The sequence below is a fragment of the Oxyura jamaicensis genome, chromosome 1 (genome assembly GCF_011077185.1).
Source record: "Oxyura jamaicensis isolate SHBP4307 breed ruddy duck chromosome 1, BPBGC_Ojam_1.0, whole genome shotgun sequence".
Taxonomy (NCBI): domain Eukaryota; kingdom Metazoa; phylum Chordata; class Aves; order Anseriformes; family Anatidae; genus Oxyura; species Oxyura jamaicensis.
In genome coordinates, this window is record NC_048893.1 from 108,820,402 (window position 1) to 108,837,465 (window position 17,064).

The window sequence follows — 17,064 nt, forward strand, 5'->3', positions numbered from 1 at the left end:
TTTGATGCCACCATTATTTATTATGTGAAATTTTAAATATTTAAATGATGCAAGCAATTACGTTTAAAAAATAATATTCCCTTCTCAATTCCAAGAAGCCTTGTGGCTAGGGTATAGTTTTGGCCAGTCTTCCTTATTTGCTAGGATACTGAGACTTGCTTGTGTGTTAGAAGTCAGAAATAAAAATTGGCTTCAGCAGAATGAACAGTCCAATCTACAACCAGACCCCCCTCCATCCTCATTTAATGAAACCTTAAAGAAATGAATGTATTTTTAAAAAAATGCATGAAACCTGTCAACAATTTATCAGCTGTGAGCATTTACATAAGGAAGGGTAAAGGCCAAACTACAGGAACAGTAACAGTTTTACTTCCACTTTGTCCTTAACATGTTTTGTTAAGCTTTAGTTTCACTTTATGAAGAGATAACAGTACTGTAATTATATTCTACACTGGAAAAGTTGAGCACTAATTTTGATTTAATCAGAAGTAAAATCAGCTGAAGGATAACTGAGTTTATTTGTTCCTTAACAGCAGTCACAAAGAAATCCATTAAGCACCCTCAACTGAACATCAGACAGCCCAATTCCTTTTAACCGGTGTAATGATAGCCAGGTAGACAGGTGGATTTTACATTTTCAGTGTATCTGAAATTTCCCTAATGCTACAAGTTTTAGTGACAAAGTGCATCCAGAATCTTGACAAGACAGATGAGTTAATATTATCTTATTTCAATGTAAGGTTTAACCACTTAAATAGAGAAGACTTCCACCCAAACCTTTTAACATTTTCCTGTTCCTCTTCCTTTGTGTCTGAATCAGGAGCTTCTTTGTTTTCCATCAAAGCTTTGTAAGTCTTTTGTGCTCGAACGATTTCTTTGTCTGCACTGAAGTGCACCATTTGTCTGCTCAGAATAGGAACGACTAAATTGAAGCTGTCAATTCTTTTGTTCAATTTCCTGATATCTTCCATAAATTGCTCACAAATGCGATTCCACTGCTTCTGCCGGTACGGCGTCATTGGCTCTCCGAGCTTACTTCTAGATGCCACTATACTCTTCCTTAATCGCTCGATAGTTTCCCGTATTTCTTTCTGCATCAGGATCCACTCTGGCTGGTACCCATTGTCTATCAGGATTCTGTTCAGGTTGTGAGTCATAGGATCGATATGCGGACAGTCTGAAAACTTCTGCAGAGGTTTTCCTTTCCCACTGAGGTTGTCAAAGTCTCCTTTTGCCATTGATTCCTGGATGAGGTCCTCAACCAACCGTTCAACCGCCTGAGTTATCTTCACCTTCTTGCTCTCCCTCACATCCTTGGCTCTCATAAGGTCAGTCGCGACGTACTGGCTTTCAAGTTTCTGCTTTCGGTATTCCAACACCTGCTCGGTAGCACGGTCCACTCGAAACTGCATGTACTGCTTTTCTCTTTGGCTTGGTGTTCCAAACCCAACGCCTTCAAAACTCAAGTAGTGTCTGTGCTGTGGTGCTTTTGTTTTGAACTGGTCCTCCTCCTCCTCTTCCTTATTCTCCTTTGATTTCTTTTTGTTTGCCATATCGCTAAGCACAACTCTGTACGCGTCTTCTACTTTAATAAATGCTTCAGAGTCTGCCGTGCTGGAACCGCTGTCTGGATGGTATTTTTTGGCAAGATTTCGATACGAATTTCTGATATCATCAAGGGAGCATCCTTCCTCAAGCTCAAGAATTTTGTACGAGTCCTTGACATTGCTTTTCGGTTTGTAACCCGATAGCATTCTATTGCCACACACATAGGAAAAGGGCTTCAGGATTCTTGGAATCATTGCTTGATGTGCCGTTAAATGATGCCCTGTGGTGTTAGCCAGCAAGACACAAAGCCACTTCCTATTTCTTCAGATGCAGCTACATTATAAACAGTGACCTATAAACACATTTTTAAAAAATTGTAATAAATATGCTTTTAAAAGAACTTACGTCATTTGTTAAAATCTTAGCTTTGTTATATTACAGAAATCCCTACAACATTTCAGAACAGTATACAATGTACTTTCTTTTGCAGACTAACACAGAACTCTGAATTTCTTGTTGATTACTACTGAAATAGTAGTATTACAATGTAGATGGAAATTAATTCACAATACAGCTTTCTCCTGGCACAGCAACAGCAGCATAGGATTATTTTGCACTGCTTACTTCCCCAAAAGGTCAAAGCTTTATTGCCTTTCTGCAAACTCAGTGCAACATAAACTGGAAATGTGCTTTGTTGAGCAATAACTCTGCTGAAACAAATACCTCCCCTTTCCTCTACACAGCTTCGTCCAGTTGTCAGCTGAATTTTCTCTTCACATATATGAATGCCCCAAGATGTACTACCGGGTGCATTCTTAAAGGATTTCATTAAATTACCACCTTCGTTTTTTTTTGTTGTTTGTTTGTTTTAATATAGTAATAACCAAAGTAGTGTTCAGATAAACTACTGTATCCCAGTAGGGCTCACACGTCCTAGCGGCCGATGTCCTTCATTTGTGCTATGTAAGGTTATACAACTGGAACTTGGAACACATCAGTAGCAGGAAAGGTCTCGTTCTGTCAGGAATACCAGTGTTTCTGAGCAATTTTGAGAAACAGCAAAAGGAACACCTTTGGCAAATGACAGTTAGTATTCATATAAAAAAAAAATCAAAAGTAGAAAGACACACCCTATAGAAATCAGCTAACTACTCTTTGTTGATGTAAAGTTCAAAGCCAAAGGCCACATATGCTGACCGTGCTAAAAAGAGTCTCCTTTTACAGATTCACCACTGCTTGCAACAGATCCTTTGCTAACTTCCTTTCCAAAGAGGAAACCGGATTAAACCAAGGTTAACTTGAGTTAAAGTAATGAATAATATTTGTATGTTCTACATATAACAAGCTGCTTTTCTGCACTAATCCTTCTGGAAAGGGAAGGAAAAGGAGATGTATGTGGGAGTGGATTTACTTTGAATGTTTCCAATTGGTTTTGATACAGGTAAGTATGAAATTATCAGCTTCTGTTTTATATAATGGATATTACTGACATAACATGGTATATACGACACTTTTCTCTCCATGTAGGTGATTGGCAAAGATCATCATTGTTCTATATGGCCATAAAATCTGCATACCTACTACTTAAATGGGAAATCTGTGAATACACTCTTGAAATTCAACATAGTGATCAGAACCGTTTCTCATAAATCCATTGATTTGACTTTAACACAGTTGTGCTTAAAAAACTACTGAAACTTGAAACACCCCTTGGGTTGTGGGCCATTACCGAGTACTGCTGTAAAGGATCAAATAGGACCTTAACCTAAGAGCAGAACTGTTTTGATTCAGATAGTACTCATTAAAAACACAACTAGAAAGCATCACTTTTTTAAACTCTGGGTGCACTTTAAACAGGAATGAGGTAAAATATCACAGATGTCACCTCACGTCCAGCACTCCAGCAAAGCACCCACCGTACCGTTTGATCGGGGCAGACTGCAGCCTCAGTCCTACAGCAGCACGGGCCTGGAGGAGGGGGCTTCGCTTCCAGAACCTTCACTACCAGGACCTTCACCCTGCCAACGAGAACACCCCATTTAATGCTGCGGGCCTCACCCCGCTCTGTTACAGGACCAGGGGGTGGTTTTCATTCCCCAGCTGATGCAACCATGCTGTGACCCACAGGGCTGGGTAGGGTGACAAGGACAAGGTCCCCACCGCCCAGGAGGCCCAAACCCCACCCACTCCACACACACCCTGCTGACACCAGAGCCCCAAAAGCAGCCCCCTTTTCCCCAACAGCTGCTCCCCATTTCCCCAAAGGCTGACCCCCTTCCCCGGGCCTCCTTCCCCCCCCTCCTCCACCCGCGGCTGTGTCGGGCGGGCGGAGGCTCCCCGCAGCGCAGCGCGACCCGTTTCACCTCCCCGCCCGCCGTTCCCCCCCCTTCTCCCCTCACAGCACGGCACACCCGAGGGCTGCAGAGCGCTAGCGAGGAAGCCTGGGGGACGACAGCCCCCTCTGCCCTTCGCCCAAGGACGTCTCCCCCGCCGCCTGCCCTCACCCGAGCTCACCGGCGAGGGGAGCCCGAGGGCCGCCGGCCCGCTGCCTTGCGGCGCCATGCGCAGTGCGGGGCGGCAGCGACAAAATGGCGGCCGCGCCTTTGGTTGCTGTGGCTTCATGTTAAACGCACACCTGTAGGTCTCAGCCCCTTTTCAGCCTTAGTTCTCCTGAGTGTATCCCTATAATTTGATGGCAAGTGCCTCTGTCGAGGCTTTCTCTCCCAGGCTTGTGAAACAGCCTTCCCATGTGGGGCTTCCCTAGCAAATGAGTGGTTTCCCGCAATGCGCTCCCTCCATCCCGTAATGCAGGTTGGTGTTTTAGCCTTTGCTGTGCTCGCCCGAAAAAGCTGTGTGAGACCAGCTGCGAGGCTGGAGGGGCTGCAGTGTCTGCTGGGTTTGCTGCTGCCTCTGCACCTGGCCCCGCTGTCCTGGGGGCTTCAGCTAACGAAACCCCAAGGCCCCACAGCCACTGAGGCCCGTAGGCTGGAAGGGGGGGCCCAGGTGCACGTAGTAAAGGTCCAGTAGGCAGAAGGCAAATTTTGTTTCCTCTCTCTGAGCACTAGCATCTATTATTAAAATAAGAACATGACAATAAACTTCTGTGTTTAATCAGTGGTACTTGATGGGACACGGTTGAGCACACTGCATATCCAGCCAGTGAAGGGGCGTCAGTGGTGCCTGAAAAAATAGTGTCAAGTGGTCTGCTTAATTTTACAGCTTCCAGCATCATACCCTGCTCTTCCTCTTACAGTTTTACCACTATGCTATCTTGGCGAATAAATAACGCTAAAGCACATTATTTCAGGGAGGTTCTCTCTTATTTTCATTAGAAATCAGTTTTCTACATTTTTTATTTCAAATTTGCTTTCTGTAAAAGTCATGCTTTGAAATTAAAAGTTTCCATGTGTATTGTTTTTCTCTGCTGCATATCCAGTTCATCACCTAAGAAAATTACTTGAACAAATAATTACATTATAAATTGACCAGCTGGAACGAGTGTACAAGTTTAGATTATTTTCTTGAGAGAGATGTTTCAGGGCTGCAGGAATTCTGTTTCTGTCTTAACACATCATACATCCTGTCTTATAAAAACAAATTTCAAAAACTTGCAAATGAGAGATGCGTTTTATCCTTCTTTCATCTTACAAGAAACAGGACTCTTCTTGTGGTATCCTGCTGTTCAGTCACAGATAGAAAATGTGAAACAGCCTGCAAACCTGAGGAAGGAAGTCTACAAATACTTGCTAAGTGATGCTTAAGATTTCTGTAGCATGCATGTCTCCATAAACCAGAAGGCTCAAGTGCAGCATCTGTCCAACAGTACAAAGTCATAAATTGCATGGAATTTTTAAACAAAGTTGTGGATTTACTTTTAAATTTGTTTCAGTGGTGTGAAAGAAATGGCTTGTTTCTCCGTTAAATGTATTTTTTAATTTCTCATTACCTGACTTGAGGACACAAAGATACTGTGTAGTGTCATGTTGGCATACATTTTGTTTTCAGTAATGATGGATGGCACTGCTAGCTTGTCAAGTGTTAACTGAACAACTGCAGATACTACTGTGAAAGGATTAAGATGTTGAAGAGAATGACATAGAAATCAGTAGAGAATAAAATACTATCCTTGGTGATGCTTGTATTAAATTTTTTCTGAAGGTAAAATGGGCAGTAATTAAGGGGGAAACAATTCAAGTATTTGGTAGATAATAAAATAACCTTTACATCTAAATCTAAGGATATATGTTATTGCAGAGAATAGATCTGTGGGAGTTGTGCTCCTTTTTAACTGGAATATTTCTGTTTAATTGTAGACCGTGAAAGCTATGTTTTATTTTTACAAGTTGTCTTTGAGATTTTATCACTTCTTAGAGGAGGTAGTATTGCTTTTAACAACATGGGAACTGAGCAATGATCTCAGCTTTTCAATATCATGTTGTAATTTTTTTTTTTTATTTTTTTTTTTTAGGGTTGAATACTATTAACTTTGTAGGACTGATTGGTGGGCAGGAGTTGTATTTGTCATTAGCTAAAGAAAAATGGAAAGAGAGGAGAATAGTCCACACTGCTGAGTCTTTGGGGAGGTCTGTTTCAAAGAGCAGGTGGCATTAAGGCGATTCTGCCAGGCTACCATCAGACAGCATAAGAAGGGAGAGGGCAGCATGCAGGTCTGTCTGCTTCTTTCAGCCTCTCATCCTTGTCCCTGGCTTTAGGAGTCAAAAATCATTTGGATCTGAAGCAGAAGCAGAAGGAAGAACTCAAATCCATCTGGAGGACTCCTCAGCCTTTTGTGTGAACAAACTGCAGGATCTGACACGGTAAGGGTAGATGATTCAAGTGAGACATCCCTCTCCACAACTTTTCTTCTAGGAATGTCTGTCTTACCAGCTTTCTTTTCATCCAGCATGCATTCAAGTTGTTTTGCAAAAAAAAAAAAACATCTTTAATGTCCTCACTATGATGTGAAATTGAAATGTACGTTTTTTTTTTTCCACAGGATAGGAGGCACTGCTTGGTTTCACCGTGTTTCCAGTTAGGAATTTGAATTTATTGTGCCTAATAAAAGTTTGGTGAATTGTGAAATTATATGTAAGGGAAAAATAGTTTTGCTTTTAAAGACACTTTGATTTTTACTAATAACCATTGAACTGTAGTGCCTAGAGAAACTTTGCAGAGATCGTGATGATGTCTTTGTTGTAGATATAGAGGTTGTAACGCTTTTCTTTTAAGCTCACTCACAGCACCTTCCTTGTGACTCCAGAATTAGTTGTCAAGCAGTAACAACAGACAAAGGCTGACATATTGTGCAGTATTAAGGAAAAAGAAAAGTCTTTTGCAAGGACATGGGTCTTGCAATTGATAGAGTATTAAGGATATGCTCTGTGTTTATATGCATAGAGTGCAATACCTAAAACTTAGAATTTCAGCCAAAAACAAGATTAGCAGTCTCTTAGATAATCCACAGCAGTCTATAATTATATAATTATAGTCTATATAGTCTACAGCGTACCTGAAGTATTTATATTGTACTTGGACAATTTAATAACTATGAAAATATATAAAGTTAAATTTTATTTTGTTGATGTTAGGTTAGGACATCCTAATGCTGTCTTGGGAACTAGGAACATGGTTGTTGATGACATGCTCACAGCTCGGTGAACATCTTTTCTGAAATATTATACCTCAGTGTCAAACATTTAGCTTCTGTTTGCCTTTGGAAGCTATTTAATGAACTCAAACCAATGGTCATGATTTCCTGGGAAAAGACTGATGACATTGCCTGCAAAGCTGTTGTTTTATGGTGACTTTAATTTATTATCAATTTCCGTGGTAAGGACTGGTTTATGCCAATAGCATCTTCCCTAAAGGTCAGGTGCTGAGATTGTTTTTCTTTCTGACATTTGTCTACATTCAGCACATGCAGAAAAATTAAGTTTGCAGATGTGAACTCTGGTGGGTATGATAATATTTCTGAAATAAATCAAAACTAATTTGCCTAGAAATATTACTGAGGAACTGTTTTAAATGTCACTGTGGTAGTGAAATTAGCAGTTGTTCTTTTATTGGGCATGCTGTTCTGCTCAAGTTACCCTCTTAGCAATTGTCAAGGTATAAAATCCGTCTTTGCTGTTTATTACTGAACACGTTTACTACACTCATGAAAGTTCCTAGATTGACCGCAGTGTTCAGTTTGAAATATCTGGTAACTTACCTAGAGCATGTGTATGAAGCATGAAGCTTTTTGTTCTGTCCTGAGTGGTTGTGTGAAGGACATGATGAGACCTAGTCATGACAAGATTATTTCAGCCTGACTACTTAAGAGAGGAAATCTTGACTATGCTGAAACAAGAGGAAGAATTCTCAATGATTTCATTGTGGTCAGTATTTAAACCAAAATGTGAATGCTGCAGCCATCCAGTGATGTTAACGGTGCAGTCACTGTGTTCTGATGTCTTATAGATACCTTTCTGATACAAACTGATTTGCTATTACTTACCATCTTTTTGTTTTTGTTTGTTTGTTTGTTTATTTATTTTTACATGGGCTTGTGAAATAAATAGGTAGTGCTATCCATGATAACTTTGGGTTTGCACAGGGTAATGGCTGATCGGGTGCTTGTGATCGGCAGCGGAGGGAGAGAGCATGCGCTGGCCTGGAAGCTGGCCCAGTCCCCACATGTAAAACAAGTGTTTGTTGCTCCAGGAAATGCAGGAACAGCTGACAATGGAAAAATTTCCAATTCAGGTAAAAAAGGGGGGGAAAATCAAATACTGTGCCACACAATCAGTAGTACAGGTGTGGAAATTGAAACAAAACTGACAACATTTATATTCAATCAATAGAAGATAAGAGTTATTCTTTTCCTTTACTGGTACTACAAATTATTTAAGGCTTTTTTTTTTTCCTTGTATGTTTTGTTTCTGGATACTAGAACTGCCTAATGAAACATCACATTGTATCTATTTTTAGCCTAGCTTCTTAAGATAGCAAGGCTTGTGCAAGCCTGTGTATTTCTGTACCTCATCTCTTTTCTCCTACTATTATGCTTGAATTCATCTACCAATTTAATTCAAATTTAGCAGTGGAATAGAAGTCTCAGAGATACTACCTGCTGGATGGGAACTGCTTTGGTGTCTGCCTAGGCTGCTTGGCTAAATTTACTTACATTGTTCACTGACATTGATTAAATCTTTGCGCAGATCTTAAGGCTGAGTTTCCTTATGCAGTTTTTATTTTTAAAATATTTTAGTCTGTTATGATAAGCAACTTTTAAAAGTTTATACCGAATGCAGTGAATAAGGTAGTGTATGTGTATTAAAAACAGCAGCCTAAATTGGAAATGTTCCCTTTTCATTCTGGACTTTATTATATTATTTGTTTTACTTTGCCATTCATGGCCTATGGTATCTTTCAGTATTTTAATCGTACCTCTAAGGGAGATGGAACACTGATACTCTCACCTACCATCTCTTGTTTAGGCTTTGTAGTGGTAACTTAATTATATATCCTTAATTATATATCCTTTTCCTTTTCAGCTGTATTAGTGAGCAATCACACTATTGTTACCCAGTTCTGCAAAGATCATAATATTGGACTTGTGTTAGTTGGACAAGAAGCTCTTTTGGCAGCTGGTAAGGCTGGAGTAAATTATCTTGGCAATAAAAATCAGCTCCTTGCATCTTGTTTTAAAACAATCTCCTTAGGATCGTAATACACAGACTGACTTAATTGAACTGAAGTGGAAGAAAAGTTGGAGTATCTTGTAGATGTAAGTTATAGGCACCTGAAAATATTTTGCTGGATAGCTGTATGCTGCTTTTTATATGTTAGAAATCAGCAGGGGAAATCGTGCAGAATCACAAATCAGTGATGGTTACAAGTATTCTCTGCTTTTGGCTATATAAAGAGTTTTCTTGCAATGGTCCCAACATTGCTGCTGTATGCAACAGTGTCCAAACCATCACTGGAATTTGTTATAATGCAGTACAGTAAGATCTCCATGTCTAAAATAGTGAACAGAAGTACCAAACAGTCCTAACTGTAGCCATGGGTTGGTAACTGTGACTGGGCTTACTAATACAAAGAGCTGAAGACCTCTTAAAACTAATTCATGAAACAGATCATTGGATATTCAGAACCTTATTTTAAGGATGAATTAGCTGTTTGAGACAATGAAATGTGTTAACAGACTACTGCAGTGTCTATGTAGCGTTCATTTTGTCAGAATGATGATTCCAAAGACACAACTTGATTCTTTTGCTATTTTTGATAATTAGGGATTGTCGATGACTTGCGAGCAGCTGGAGTTAGGTGTTTTGGACCATCTGCAAAAGCAGCCCAGCTAGCATCCAACACCAGCTTTGCCAAAGCCTTTCTGGATCGACATGGGATCCCAACAGCAAGATGGAAAGCCTTTACCAATCCCCAGGAAGCTTGTAGGTTTATTATCAGGTAAATATTTGGATACGGGAAACTCCTTTATCAGGTTATCTATGCACTTAGCCTTCAGCCATGATAAGTACCTAGAACTAGTGAGTTAGTATTTTCTTTTCATCTTTCAGTCTTTTAAAGTAGCTACTGAATACTTTTGAATAACTGTTGTAATCAGAAACAGGTGGTGAAGGTGCAGGACACTTACAGAGGCTGATTTTTTTCTCTTCATAGATCATAGGTCTTCTTCAGGATGCTGTTTAGCCATTTAAAAAAAGAAATGTGGCAGAGAAAAAGATTTAAATATACTTTTGTGTAAGGGCAGGAATCGTTTCTACACAGACAGAAAACAGCTACATATCTAGAGTGATTTGGGAGGGGCTGGCCAAATACTCGTAACTTAAAGGCAATATTCCTATTTCCTCAGGGACACACAAAATCTCTCTCTACATGTAAGAGAAATGCAACTGGTTATCTCTGCAAGTGCTTTGAGCAGTAATGCCTCTGAAGTCATGGAGCATCCTTTGGGAGAATAACTTCATGCTGTGGCTGTTTTGGTCCAGTGTCACAGCAGCTGCTGTGTTCAGCTGCAGAGGTCCCATGTTGGTTCTGTGTGTTGGTTTCACAAACTCCTGGTCTTTGCTGTTACATATTACATGTGGTATAATCTGACAGAACTATTAAAAAAACAAACAAACAAAAAAACCCACAACACAACAACCTTTTTACTGACTTTGTTCAATGCTATAACAGCATCGGCTGTATTATGACCATATAGAAAAACAGAACAACAACTTGTATGTTTGTAATTATGCCTAAGACTTAAAAAGCAAAACTGTATCTCAGGTCAGCATAATGAGCTGTGGAGAAAAGGAGCTCTGTGTGAACCTACTTTGGCTGCTTGTAAAAATCTGGGTTTGTGATTTATCCAAATATAAATCACAATGTGGAAAAGAGGAAGGAGATGTTCCAGAAAATAGACTAGTGTGATGAATCAGCTCTTCAAAAGCAACATTTCACTGTCCACAAGCTGGAGAGAGATGAATAAATAAAGCGTAGTTAAAATATGTTACACTTTTTCTTTTTTCTTTTTATTTTTTATCCTGCCCTCCAGATTTATTTTAAGAGTAAGCAAAACAATTCTGTGGATACAGTGTTAATCCACTAGGGCTAATGTATCCTTTATATGTGAGACCTAACTCAGCCTTAACCTTACATTCCTAATCAGAACTTCCATAGTGGTTTGTAGTTTTATGTACTATAATGTGGCGTTGTGAGCCTATAAATCATCAGTGAGTTCATCTTTCCAACCCTATGACAGGAATAAAATAGTAACCCAATTTAGGGAAAAGAGGAAGAAACTGCAAGGTGTTAAAGTTAAGTGACTTGTTCAAGTGTATACACTGAGCTGGTGTCAGAACCAACAACAGAATTCATGGATTTCCAGTCCTCAGTCCTGTGCTGAGGGATATAAGAGCCCATTCACATCTGTGACAGGATGGACTAGCAGGGAATGTACTTTTCGGATGCATTATTCCACAATTCCTCTAAATTCCATTTAGAAAAATGGAAGAACATAGGGAGAATCAAGCTTAAAAATGTGCCTTTCACTGGATGCAGTAGGGATGACTGAATCTTACTTTCTCTTTTATTTAAAGCACAGACTTTCCTGCACGAGTTGTACGGGCGAGGGGCCCTGCGGCTAGAAAAGAAGTGACTATTGCAGCCAGCAAGGAGGAAGCCTGCAGAGCTGTCCAAGAGATTATGCAGGTGGAGAAATCTTTCCTTAAACAGTGGGAATCCCATTCACCTAGTTGACTAAGAACAGGGTGAACCCCGCAGATTGAATCCATCCAGCTTGTGCGTTAGGGCTGGAAATTAGCATTGCTGCTGCCTGACTGTATGCGTTTTGTAGGTGTAGCACTTCAGTCTGCGAGTCTGTCAGATTTGATCACTGTGGGACTTTTCCCCCTGTTCCTCATCCTTATATGTACTGAAGGGTTTCTCATGTTTGCCTTCGGACAGTGGAAACCGAACAGGACTCTGGAGAGCTTGTGACTGGACTCTCATTCCCACACTAGGTTCCACCTTCCTGCCCCTCCAACTTTTCCACTTTCCTTTGGCTCCCGGGGCCTGGTAAAAGGTGCATTTCAATGTCTCTTCATTACCTCCAAATGTGATTCTGCTAGCTTTTCCAGCATACGAGAATTCAACCAAGCTGATGTTTTTCATATCCGTTGTCTTTTCTGTTAAAAGAAAATAGAGGATTTAGCCAGTAGATGCCATGTTTACTGACTGACAACTTTCTTTTTGTTTGTTTGTTTGTTTTTGTGCAGGATGGGATGTTTGGAGAGATGGTTGTCATCGAAGAACTTCTTCAAGGGGAAGAACTTTCTGTATGTGATCAGTGGTGTGGTCATGTGCTTTTATTCCTTGTCATGATTGCTGTGCTTTATGCATAAACACAAAAACATATTGTTTCAAATAGTTTTGTAGGTTTGTTTGTTTTATTTGACACTAACATAAATAAATACGGAAGGTAAGCAATCTGATGTCATACTATATATGTTGTCAGTGGAATTCTCTTTTACATTAGCCATAAACCTGCAACTGTGGTGGTCGTTTTAGGTGGAAATTGATCTTTTTTTCCTAAGGTGACTTAAAACATGTTTGTATGGACTTTGTCTTGGTCATTCTTGTTACATTACTCATTTTGTGCTAATATTTAGTGCCTACTTTAGCACTTTTCTTACTATGGGTTATTTCTCAGTGTCAGGATAAAACCTAAGCATGTATATTATATGCCATGTGAAAACTGAAAACAAATTATTTGTGTTCTGCACTGAGAATGCCTCACACGCATTCAGGCCCCAGATTTGCAAACACAGATGTTTAACTTCAAACATACTCAAAATTATGAGTAATTCTGTCAAGCCATGGAAGGCTATTTATGTGCCTTAAGGTAAGCATATGTCTAAGTCTTGCCTGATAGGGCAAGATTTAGTTCATCAGAAAAGAATTATTATGAGGGCCATACTTTCTCTTGAATATTTGAAAATAAGACAGCTTAGTGAGCTTGGAGCAGAATAAATAAAAGCATTGCTTTTTAGCTTTGATTTCTACATTTTCTTGGCAGATTCCTAAATTTACCTCAATCTGTGACCACTAGTGTTAACTTCCCTTAGGACAGGATGTTGTCCTGTGCTTCTCTTAACAGTGCCTGTGCTTCACGGATGGTGTCACTGTTGCCTCGATGCCTCCAGCCCAGGCCCACAAACGATTATTGGATGGCGACCAGGGTCCAAACACTGGAGGAATGGGAGCCTACTGCCCGGTTCCTCAGGTATAGCCGTCCTCCTCAGCCTGCACTAAGGCTGATGACACACCTGCCGTTAATACACCTTTAGGGCCCAGTTTTGTTTCTATCTCATATGATGAATTTCTTCTGGAATTGTTTGTTGCTGTGCTTGTGGAGGAGTAAGACAGGGCTCAAGCTTCAGTAGCTGTTCTTTAGGATTTCATGAGCTAGTGTTCTGAGAAATATATATTTTTTTAACCTTTTTCCATTATTCCTAAACTTGGTGTTTATTTTTTCTTTTTCTAAACTTGGTGTTCCATGTATCCATGTATCTGTCCTTCAGGCACCAACACCCTACTGGGAGGAGCATACTGGGTGAGGGTGGGACTGTGGGGAACATAGCTGAGGCATTCACTTACCCCAGTCCTATTAGCTAGTCCAGCAAATGTCATTACCATCTCAATCAGTTTGATGTTGATCATCAGGTTCCAGAAGTTCTTCTGGAGAAAATCAATGATGCTATCCTTCAACATGTTGTTGATAGTATGAGACAAGAGGGAGCAGCATATGTGGGTAAGTAAGTTCAACTGAAAAACAAGGTAAAGTCCTATCAAGATTGGTTTCATTGTTAGGGATTCCTTTTGAATTCCATATAATCTTTGTAAAAAAAAATCATTTTTCATGCAGTATTAAACCTCACTGATTTGTTTTGTAGCTCATCCTTTGGAGAGAAGAACTTTCTTCTTTTCTTCAGATGACAGGAGATTTCAGGAGATTTCAGGAGATTTCTTGTGCTTGCTTTTTTTTTTTGTTCAATGCAGGTTAACAGACGTATTTCTTATTAGCTATAAAACAAAAACATCAGTCAGAATGTGGGAAGCTTGCAGACTATGTGGGCTCTTGCATTTGATTGCTATGACTGTTACTTTTAAAAATAAATTAATCTCATTAGCTAGAAATTACTCAATCTGAATAACACTGAGCTATAAAACATACTGTATTTTTATTAAATTAGAACAGTTTTTAAAACAGTTGCAGACAGATTCTTTGTAGGTTGAGGTATAATATATACTTAAGTTCAGTCATACTGTTCACTTCTAGACACAGCAATGTGAGTTTTCTTAAGATCTTTGTCTTAAGAGTCTTTTGAAAAAAGGGAGGAGATGCTCACAGCTGTCACTTAATGACGACGACTTCTTGGTAGGGAAGACTATCAAGATAGCACATGTGAAAAGAGTTGTGTCCCAGTCTCGAGAGACACAATGTATTCTCTGCTATTTGGTAACATTTTTATAATGCTCATTAAGATTTTACAGTGCTGCAGTAAGAAATGTGTGTGTGTTGAGCATTTTCAGGATGATGCTGGAGGACCTGATGATTTGTGTGGTTTAATATTTAACACTTGTTATTCTCTGGGGATTGGTTTTCCAGTTAGACAATGAAGGGCCCACTTTAGATCACCATATTCACGTGAGTGTTGCAATAGAAACCACAGAATGTCAACTTCAGTAAATATTCATTTGTGTTTATTAGCAGTGGTCATGAATTTTGGTTTGGTATTTTTGCCTGAATACAGAGTTACATATCTATATTTATGCATTATGGTAACACACTCAACGGTAAGAAAATTGCAAGGTCTACGTCATGGTGTTTTATGGGAACTGTTTGGTTTTTTTTCATCCCCTCAGTTCCATCTGATCTCTGAATGCCTGCAATCAGAGGGCTGTAGCAGAAGGCAGAACTTGACTTTCTGATGCAGCGAGGTTGCTTTCCATTGTATTCAGTCTAAAATGTGATGCAATATTCATCATGTTGCTGCTAGCCACTTTGCTGCTTACTGGGGAATTATTATGACTTGTGTCTAACTGCTTGCTGAATCCCGGCTCCTAATTTCTTACAGTTAGCAGAAATAAATATTCTGTTGCATTTAAAAGGATTCTTGAAAAATAAACATTTAAATTCATTTGCTTGATTGTGTTCTTTCTGATCAGGTGTGCTGCAGACAGGGTTAATGCTTACCAAAGACGGTGTGAAAATTTTAAACTTTAAATGTCAGTTTGGTGACCCTCAGTGCCAGGTGAGTGACAGGTACTGGAAGCTTACATATGCTTCTTTCTTTTGCCTCTGGCTGTTATATCTTACCTCTCGGGCAATTTGCATGAAATATCTGGATTTATGTCTTCCGTCCCTCAACATGGAGATCAGAAAGAGAATGTCTTAGATGATGTATGAGGAAACTTAAAATTTTAGCTAGTCAGCTTCTGTGAATTCCTGGTTAAAGTTAATTTAAGTTAAAGAGCTGTTCCTTCAATTTCATTTTTCTGGGTAGAAGCGTACTAGGAGGGGCCTAAATTCACGTGCCTTCTACATCATCTCACATTTCGTGTTAGAAATTTCTGCCTGTTGCAAAGAGATGCTACAAATTAGTACTCACCAACGGTTTCCAAATTTAGAGATATAGAGAAATCCAGTATTTTCAGCTTGGCAGGTACAGGTTTTACTCTGTTAATTGAATTTTCCCTAAGGTGATTTTCACTAAGCCAGCAAAATAAGAATTAACTTATATCGCTATGAAAATTTTTATGCAGGTAATTCTTCCACTGCTTAAAAATGATTTTTATGAAGTGATTCAAGCAACAATTGATGGCAAACTCTGCAGCTTCATGCCAGCCTGGTCAGAAAATAGCACAGCTGTGTGTGTGGTCATGGCAAGTCCAGGATACCCAGGAGACTATGACAAAGGCATGGAAGTAACAGGTAACTTGAGAAGGTTGTTCACTGTTTACTTTCAGCCTAGCACTTCAGAAAGGTTCCATTTACCTCTTCTCCCAGAGAGCTGTACTGCTTTCCTTCATCCCACCCCTCACACTCTGCAGAATCTTCCTTCATCAATCGCTCCTTGTCCTTGTGGAAGAATAACTGTTCAGTAAGATTGTTTATCTGAAATGCTTCCTGTCCAAAGTAGCACAGGGCCTAAATGTTTAAAAGGGCCTCATTCTGTAAAGCTCAGCCTGTAGCTGGCTGCTGTGATAAGAACGTGATGGGGTGTTAAATCTTCCTGGGACAACCCTGGTGTATCCATGTGAAACAGTATAACCACCCTGTTTGTTGATCACAAAAAGGAAAAAAAAAAAAAAGATGGTCAAAGCAAGGAAATTCTATCCATTATTTTATTATTGTACTCCAAACCATGGAGTTGTGAGGGAAATATTTCTATTTTCCACATTGAATCCCACATTTTAATGGCTCAACAAACACTTTATTCTGGAGTATTCCTTAAGACACGACGAGGAGTTAGGTTTCCATTGCAGCAAGGCCAGCTGGGGCTCAGCTTTGACCTTGTCAGGACAGTGCTGTGGTGATGTAACACACTGTACCTCCAGCAAGTATAAAGTTTCCTTTACTCCTTTATAAAATCTATCTAGCTGATAGCAAGGGGAAAACTGTGTTTTGTTTTGCTTTTTCCAGGGGATGGCAGCAGTTCCTCCTCTTCCCTTATCATCTTAAAATATGATCCTCTCAAAAATCCCTGAGGAATTTGCTTTCCTTTGAGAGGAAAATGCATGGAAACGCATTAAAAGAACAAAATAAATCATTTGTTTTAGCCATCAGACAGCCACCTGCAAACGTTTGTAGAGTTGATTCCAAGTATGGTAGGGAATTATGCGTAGTGGGCCCAGCAGAATGGCTAGGGGAGTGCTGAGGTAACGCTAACATGAATGGTTTCATATCAGGGAGCAGGGGGAGTCCAAGCAGTGAATCGTTACGTATTGTGGAATGATTTCATG

The 17,064-nt window shown here is 39.7% G+C and overlaps 2 protein-coding genes across 11 annotated transcripts in view; one reads left to right on the forward strand and one right to left on the reverse strand.

Annotated features, from left to right (window-relative positions):
* Nucleotides 1-4,147, reverse strand: DNAJC28 (DnaJ heat shock protein family (Hsp40) member C28). Of its 9 annotated transcripts, none has more exons than XM_035315689.1 (3): nt 4,053-4,147; nt 3,470-3,566; nt 1-1,900 (listed from the first exon to the last, which is right to left on the reverse strand). In XM_035315689.1, exon 3 carries the CDS (start codon nt 1,800-1,802, stop codon nt 726-728), a length of 1,077 nt encoding a protein of 358 aa, XP_035171580.1. In that variant the 5' UTR covers nt 1,803-1,900; nt 3,470-3,566; nt 4,053-4,147; the 3' UTR covers nt 1-725. The 9 variants fall into 9 exon arrangements, with proteins under 9 accessions (XP_035171580.1, XP_035171574.1, XP_035171576.1 ...); XM_035315683.1 differs by having other exon boundaries at nt 1-1,903; nt 3,364-3,566; nt 4,053-4,146; XM_035315685.1 differs by having other exon boundaries at nt 1-1,903; nt 3,364-3,566; nt 4,063-4,120.
* Nucleotides 2,123-17,064, forward strand: part of LOC118160730 (trifunctional purine biosynthetic protein adenosine-3-like) — a 26,937-nt gene continuing 11,995 nt past the window's right edge. Inside the window, exons 1-10 of one of the 2 annotated variants that reach the window (XM_035315679.1) lie at nt 2,123-2,155; nt 8,142-8,292; nt 9,084-9,179; nt 9,825-9,999; nt 11,637-11,748; nt 12,315-12,374; nt 13,196-13,321; nt 13,762-13,849; nt 15,268-15,353; nt 15,865-16,033. In XM_035315679.1, the coding sequence (XP_035171570.1) occupies nt 8,148-8,292; nt 9,084-9,179; nt 9,825-9,999; nt 11,637-11,748; nt 12,315-12,374; nt 13,196-13,321; nt 13,762-13,849; nt 15,268-15,353; nt 15,865-16,033 (1,057 nt within the window). In that variant the 5' untranslated portion in view covers nt 2,123-2,155; nt 8,142-8,147. Of the gene's footprint in view, nt 2,156-8,141; nt 8,293-9,083; nt 9,180-9,824; nt 10,000-11,632; nt 11,749-12,314; nt 12,375-13,195; nt 13,322-13,761; nt 13,850-15,267; nt 15,354-15,864; nt 16,034-17,064 lie in introns of those variants that run through there. The other variant, XM_035315678.1, reaches the window with a different exon arrangement.